General features: G+C 29.3%; 1 protein-coding gene across 1 annotated transcript; it reads right to left on the bottom strand.

Moving 5' to 3' along the window:
• Positions 1-825: 825 nt before the first annotated feature.
• LOC113367525 (interferon-inducible double-stranded RNA-dependent protein kinase activator A homolog A-like) lies at positions 826-7,153 on the bottom strand. Its single transcript, XM_026609125.1, has 4 exons — positions 7,122-7,153; positions 2,894-3,214; positions 1,127-1,271; positions 826-1,062 (listed from the first exon to the last, which is right to left on the bottom strand). The coding sequence occupies exons 1-4, from the start codon at positions 7,151-7,153 to the stop codon at positions 826-828; spliced, it is 735 nt and encodes a 244-aa protein (XP_026464910.1).
• Positions 7,154-8,537: the final 1,384 nt, after the last annotated feature.

Genomic DNA, 8,537 nt, shown 5'->3' with positions numbered 1-8,537 from the left:
TTTCTGCACTCTTTGCTCCGTATCTCCGGAACGGCTGGACCTGCTTTTGCCAAAAACTAATCAGCACATCTCCCTATCAATAGGAATCAAATGTTTTTTGAACCATTCAAATCGGTTGATCCCTGCGCCCGAAAACGTGAACGCAAAAGCGCGGACACACAAAACATACACAGACACATACACACAGATCCATTTTTACTGAGGTATGACAAAATGTTCAGAAATTTTTAAAACGTGAAGAAATGAAGCATTTTCATTCTGATGTTGAATGCTCATATATCCTCAAAATTACCAAATGTCTTATATGTTATTGTGTAAAGATAGATTGTAATTAGAGAAATGTAATTTAGAGAAATTTTAAAAAAGTAATTAAAAATACTAATAAGGGATTAGGAACTCAGCTTAATGCTACATCAGAACTAGAAATAAGTGGTTTAAAATATAAATAATTTATTCAAGTCTCTATTTAGAAAATACTGATTAACTGGTAGCAGCATCTAACATTGAATTCTGTAAATAAAATCTCTATATAAAAAGATGCGAGCAAATCGGAGTAGATTACCATTCATGCATTGTTAATAATAAACATACTTAAATTATAATTTTCGGAAAATTATGAATCAATACAACAAACGATTACAACATAGATAGTAAGTTTTATATCATATATGTAGTAGCTGGGCTAACAACGAAGATAAGAACCACAGCTGGCACACACACCAAATACAACACAGAGTAGGTTAGTTCACAAACATTCACTTAAGAATCAAAAATGATACCCATAACATTAGAAACAATTGTAAGAAAGCCTTCAACTTAGTTTCTTTATTCAGTTCTAAGTTCCTCAAAAGTTTTGGTGATTACGTCAACATTTTCCGCAAAAACCTGGCGCCACACTTTATTGGCCGCCTCGCGTTTGGCACCTCTTTTGGTACGATGGGCACCCACTTCGAAAAACTTCATTAGACTGCACGTAACGTAAAACTTAGGTTCATGGGCTGCTCCTTCGGTAAGCATCAGCGTATAAGTTGGGGTCAGCCATCCTTTCGATGTACAGAACTCCTATTATAGAATAAGTTAATAGTTATGTCATATACATGAATTTAAATTTCAGAATAAGTTTTACCTGCAACCAACCAACAGGGTTATTCCTACGTCTACTTGGCCCAGCTACATCACTAGTAAATTCCTTCTTAGGGTCAAAATCAGCATTGCTGAAATTAACCATCAGTTTCGAAGTTTTTTTGGTTTCACAATAAATATCCACGCCGCTAGATAAATAATTGACAATAAACATATTTATTATTACAATGAAAATATAAAACCTTGAATATAAGACTTCTTTAATTTTCAATTAATAAAATTTAGAAATTATTTTAAATTTTATTAATGGCTAAAATTCTGCCGTAACAAGGCCCATAGCATAGCGTTGTCATAGCAACGCTTTGTTGTGCTTGTTTCTTGGTAGTGAAAACTGTGAAAAATGTCTGCAAACTGTGTAAAAAATGCATCATCAAAGATGCTGTAATCATAAGATTCTTTCTTGCTTGTTTATATGTAAAAGACGCCTGATCGCACATCAAATAGAGACATTTTCATTGATCTCACTACCAAGAAACAAGCATAACATTATTAGTTATTAGCCCTGTTACAGCAGAATTGCCCCATACTTCTCAGTATTTTAAATTGATAAAATTCAAATTTATTATACTTTATTCCACTTACATTGGATTAATTAAATGAAAAACCTATACAAAAGATAAATATTAATTAAATAAAAAAAACTATCTGTAAGTGGCATTTTGCATTGAGGCAAGTTGCATGAACATATGTGCAATAAGTGCGATTATCAAACAACAATTGAGATTTAACAACTTTTAAAATTTTGGCGATAAATGAGCTATAAACTGTTCATTTTAATATTAATTTTTTTAAATAACTAAAAAATCCGATTTCCAATTGATTTTGTGCACCTTATATGTCTCAAACGCAAGCCCTGTTGTTCCATAATTTAATTTTTTTTTTAATTGAATCACTTTTCGTAGGCCTATAATATTTCGAGATGTTTGTTAAGACCGTGTATGAAGTTTAATCAAAATTGCTCTATTTTTTTTAACACTTACGAAAAAAACAGATTTAGATTAATTTTTACTTAAAACTAATCGGCACCATTCCCGAGTCTTCCAATTTTTAAACCCGGTTTAGGTTAATTAAACTAATTATTGCAAGTCATCATTGAGTTTTAACAAATGGCTTTAAAATTTTGAAATCCAATCCTGCCACAAAACAGACAAATGTTATGGCAAGGCTATGTTATGAAGAACTTTCCATACTAATTTGATCTTTTGACAAAAGCCATGTGGTTGTTCTGCAAATCCAATTCTGCCGCAAAACAGACAAATGTTATGGCAAGGCTGTGTTATGAAGAACTTTCCATTCTAATTTGTTCTATTGACAAAAGCCATGTCGTGCAGTCAGGCGTTTTTCTCAGGTTGTCAGATAGAAAACCTAACCTAAAAACTGTGCAAATGACAAAAAAACGAACTTAGATAAGCGACGTTGCAGTTTATGTGTAAAACGCCTGAATGCAATGCAAATACATGACTTTTTGGCAGTATTCAGTATGATTCGGTAGCATAATGTATGGAATAGCGTAAAATGGCCTTGCCATAACATTGGTCTGTTGGGCAGCAGAATCGGCCCATTGATGTCAAATTTTGGCTCACATGCGCACATAATTTTCCAATTTTAGTGTCGCGCGATTAAAATGTCAAAGAATTATAAAATTAAGGTTCTTAGGTGAAAAATTAATAAGTTAGATAGTTAATGATAGCTATGATAATGTTAATATTTGCATCTATTTAATTATTCAATTAACTTGATTTTAAACCACCTTTCCTTCACCATATCCAAAAGCAGAGCACAAGCCTTGTGCTTGGATAGACGTTTTCTGCCCGCCGTTTCCGATGCCTTCATTCCGAATGCGACAACACTGGTCTTGAATTGAGGAAAACCATTCGAGTCGCAAACCATTTCAGTGGAAAATAACGGGGGGTAGATGTGTTCACGAGAACACAATTCAATCAGCTGACTGATAGGTGACTTTTTCAAATAAATTGCTTCCTTCGATTCAAGATCCAAACGTTCATTAGAAGAGTTCAAAGGTGCAACAGAAACTTCTTGCTGATTCTCAACAGGACCCTCAACTTGGATGCTGAAAATAAAAAAAAATCAGTGAGATAAGATATATATGATCAGATATTTTATAATAAACTAATTATTATTAATTTTATGTAATTATGTATTATAGTAAGCGTAAATGTTTTATAGGTATAAGAAATTGGTATTGGTAATAGGTATTGTAGAACTGGAGCGGCTAGAGTCGTTACTATATCTATTAATCACATGTTTACAAGTTCATTCAAAATTTATATATTTTAGTTTTGATTTACTTATTATAGTTTTGGTTTATTTTGATCTACTTTTTGGTGAAATTACAGAGTACATTATCAAAATTTGGTCAATGGAATGAAGTCAATGTCTCAAACCTAGCTAAAAAAAGTATAAGGATTTAAATTTGATAATAAAAAAGATTTATCAAATTTCATTGAAAATTGTTCAAGTTATTCAACATTTCCATTGACCACATCTAAATGGCGCACTCTGAATGGAGAAAAACTAATTCTATATTAGAAAATTAACTAGAAATTTCACTGAACATAGTGTGATAGTTGTTTGTTTAATATGTGTTGTGATGTAGTTCATTGGGTTTTGACAGTATAATTACTGAAAATAAAATTGGACCTTTGTGGTCGCTTCTACATATGACAACTTCTGGGTTGTTTTCTATGAAATACCTGCAATATAATTTGTATTTTAGCAACCGTTTTTATAACAATATTATTTCGCACGTAGACTATGTACAATACGTTTGCAAGTTATATAACTTTTATAACTATTGCTATTGCTTGGGTGGAGCGACTAGGGCGGATGCTGAGCACGTCATTATGGAGTGCAAAAATGGAAAAAGGGTAGAAAAGAACTATGGAGGATGATAGTAAGTAAAAAATCTCCCTTCCAACCAATTTTATAATATTTTTGTCAAAAAAAATAATATAAGGTGCGTCATAAAATTATATACAATCAAATCAAATAAAATTGTAAAGATAACTTATAAAATGTATATGACTTATGTACGTGTACACAAAGTCAACAAATAACCATAATTTTTTTTTATAACATGGGTATATAATTATTCTAAAATTCTTGATATGCCTTACTTTCTACTCTAAACGGGCGTGTATTAGCCGATTATTATTAAAAACAATATTTAATTAATTCCTCACTTCAATCGCAATTGCACATAAAACACAAAATCGTTTAACCAATTTCTTAACTTGTTGTATGCAAAAAAAAGTGGAAGCAGCAATACGGAACAGAAAAAGCTAAAAAATTACTTATACCACTTTCTAAATAAAATGTTTTACGAAACCGATATAAATTTAATTTACATAAGTTGTTTGTTGCTAATACAAAACGGCGATAAATGACTTATTGTCATTTAAATAATATTTGCAAGAAATGTGAACAAGAAGTCATTCATCTTACATCATTGTCGACGTGGTAATGGTCGCCTCGTGTCTCCAATTACTTTGTCCTGAGCCGCTCGATTATTTGCCGCTGGATTATTTACCGCACAATTTAGTTCTTATTGCATTTACGTAAATGATGAATTACAATGTTACTGTCAACTGCCAATATTGTCATATGTCGACTTTCTAATAGAAATGAACTTCGGTATAAATTATAATTTCTATAATTTTTTTCAGTTGGAGTTTTAGGCAAACTTATTTTGCTTCGTAAAAATATAGATTTTATTTTGTTTCATTCGATTAATGACAACAATCGGACTAATCAACGAAATTCTATTGTTCTCAAAATGACTGACAATGTCAGATAAATTTGTACTTTTGAAGCTTATTTGCATAAAAAATTACTTGTTGCTTGTCTAAGGTGGATGTAAAAACGATTGTGTAATAATTATAATAATAATAATAATAAAGTTGGGAGGGGTGGGGTTTGAAAGTCCGCGGGTATCAAGGACCACTACCGATAACTCACAAACAAATTAACTTAAGATTTTTTTAACAATATTTGAAAGAAGAGGGAAAATATGCATAACCAGCCATCACCTTGATTCTTACGACGTTGCTATCAGAAGTCAACTGCAATATTAAAAAAATCGTAACAAAAGTATTTTCTTTCGTTGTTTAGTCTAAGAGACCTTAATATAATTTTTAAGCAGACGCTATTTAATTGTGTCATAAGATGTATTGTTAATTTTAAGTTAGATTTTTTTTAGTATAGCCTTTATACTATACAGTTTTTTTAGTATAGCCTTTATAATAGCTTACACGTGGGTGGGGTATAAAAGACCAGCAGAACCTTGTGGCGGCAAAGGTGTAAAAATTAAAAAATAGTTATTATGGTAAAAAAGCAATTTTACAAGATATAGATCAAATAAATAGTTATCCAACTCCGATGATAAATATTTCTGACGTAATACTAGATCAAGGTTATATACAGTGTTATGTCTGTGAAAAATGTATCCATTAAATTTATAATTTGCATTGGTTGAATAATGTAGCTATTTTTTCGTAAAATACCTTTAAAATTAAAAATACGACATTGGATCTGTTTTTTACCTCGCCTATGGGGTAAAAAGGACCAGATGACAATTCCTCTTAAAAAAAACGGCAAAAAATACATTTTTGAATGTTAAATTTGCTGGGAATTTTATTAGACATAATTGTTTGTTTGATATATGTTATTTGTTGTGATATAGTTGGCTTAGTTTTCACAATATAATTGCTCGATTTCAAATTGAACTTTTGTGACCCCCCTTACCCTAATATATATAAAACGAAAAAAAATTAAATTACATTATTTTTGTACTATTATTTAATGGCAATCTGAACTTAAAGAGACCTATGATATGTTTTACCAATTTCTTAAGCGACTAAGCTTTATAGATGGCAATCCAAACGGCCACTCTCTCTACGAGATTAATTATTATTATTATAATTTATAGATGCAGCAATGTCTGAAAAAGCTATTTTTACTTGGTAACATATTGCTTTTGCTGTATTTACAAGTGAAAACCGATGTCACTATTGCTTGACATCAGGCTGTCTGAGGTGACTATCAAACCAGGCACTTTTGGTTCGAAGTCCAAGGCTCTAACTACCAGTCCACAGGGCGCCAAAAAATAATAATAAAATTTAATTTTTAATTAATGATATGTTCTTCATATTCATAGATATTGTCAGAGATAAAACATATGTAATAAAGTAACCATTAAAAATATTTTCAAAATATTCTTTAAACCGTTGCTTTAATTCAAATGAATAGATTATTTTTGAACGTGAACCAAAATATTTTCAGAAAAAATTAAAATTAAAAAATGTTTTAAAACATATCTAATTATTAATTAAAAATAAACTAAATATATACTGTAAGCTAAATATGAAACATGACTTTCTTTTACACCAAAAAGGAGAAAAGCAAAATTCACAAATTCATTTTCATTATTTCAGTAAGCTTTAATCATCGGCATATAAATTCCAAATTGTTTCATAATAATGTCTATTTATAATCTAACAACTAATTCCGCAGTATTAAATTTATTTTATGTTAAATCGAATGCATTAACAAAACGACAATGTAAAAATTTATCCTTCAATACACCCCTTTCACTCTCAAAACTAAACGAAATAAAAAAAATTCAAAAACAAAAAAATAATTGTTGTTCATAATAAACGCGGTTTCAAATTGCCGAAAAAATTAATATTAGTATAAATTATAATTTATAATTTTATCTGTGCGATTATTATTTGCAATCAATAAATTTCAAAAAAAATTGTAAGGTAACTGGTCAAACTTAAATTCAAAAACGCAAAACATCAGCAATAATAATTAAAAATATCTTTAATAAATTATTATTAAATATTTAAAATATTAGTTGAATTAATTAATATTAGTTTAATATGAATAATCTTGATCAAAATATACTATTTTTGACATACCTAAACAAAAAATCACACGTAGATAAATGAACTCACCTGTTTTCTTCAATAAGAGCCGACTCAGTCATTATGATCGATTATTATTTTATAATCAATTATCAAATTGAATCCTTTTTATACGCGTTCACTTCGCACAATTACGAATGAAAAATTATCAAATTAAATTTGATTTAAACTTTAACAGAGATTTAATCTTCTGAGATCAAAATTTTTCGTTTCACGAAATCACTTGAATCGAAAATTCACACTTTTTTGTTTTGGCACCAGGTACAGCCAGCATTCTAGGATGCATTTTCTCATTGGTTAAGGACTTTTGTTTTTGTTCAATAAATCGATATTACCAAAAATCATAAAAATGAGCATAAAATTATCTATAATTTGCCTACACATTTTATAAAAATATTTGAATATGGATATATAAATATTTTTACTAAAGCAGCATATAAATGAATCATAAGATTTAACACTTATTATAAAGTTAATGTATCGATATTTTGTTTTAGACTATAATATCGATATAATAGAGCCGAGGAGTACTATTAATTTTTATTTATGTATCACAAAATATATTTTATTTTAGATTTTTCTGATGCTTTATGGACAGTACTCATACAATTATGAATATTTTACTGTAAAGAGAAATTTAACAGTGATACTTAGTTTTGAGTCAGATATATTAAAATATAAAACAAAAAATGTTTAATTGACAGTATTCAGACTTTTTCTTTGGACGTAGGGTAAGTAAGTAAAAATGACTGGACTGATTTCAGAAGTTTAAAAGCCATTCGTTTTTGTTTTTGTCTAAAAGTCTTTCTCTATAATTAGCAGAAAAATATGAAAATTTTTGTCCACGTTTAAATCTACAAACCTAAATCGAATTTAAAAAAAAAGTGCGCGTAAGATTCACACGCGATTGAAGTAAAACTTATTTGCTACTGTACAAGATGGCATCTAAGTAAAAATAAATGCATCATATAACAATTTTGAATAATGTTTATTAGTAATACGGTAACACTCGTGATTCACACATTTATTAGTGTCGACCATTATACACATTTATATAACAATAAATTATAAATTATATATTTATAATAGCATTAAAAATTTGCATGGTTCTTATAATGTTCATTTCATAAATTTATCACAAGAAAACGTGACGAACAGACAAACGGAAACATGTTGGTTGAGTTCTGGGACAACCCTGCACATGTATATTGTAAAACTTGTACTCGTGGCTGCAAAAATTAATTGTTGAGGTATGTCACGTACTTTTTTATTTGAATTTTTGAATTTTGAATTTTTATTTTTATTTAAATAATATTTAAAAAGTTGTTATAAGGATAAAAATGCATTTTATACAGTACCCGTATCTAAATTGTGCTAGCGATTATCATATAACACGTATTTCTTATAAGATACCCATATCATATTTACGTATGCCTAAACCTTAAA

Source organism: Ctenocephalides felis, unplaced genomic scaffold (assembly GCF_003426905.1).
Source record: "Ctenocephalides felis isolate EL2017-DRISC unplaced genomic scaffold, ASM342690v1 CF-g0.4_SCAFFOLD_01170, whole genome shotgun sequence".
Taxonomy (NCBI): Eukaryota; Metazoa; Arthropoda; class Insecta; order Siphonaptera; family Pulicidae; genus Ctenocephalides; species Ctenocephalides felis.
Note: the sequence above shows the minus strand (reverse complement) of the source record. Positions and strands in the feature narration are given on the sequence as shown.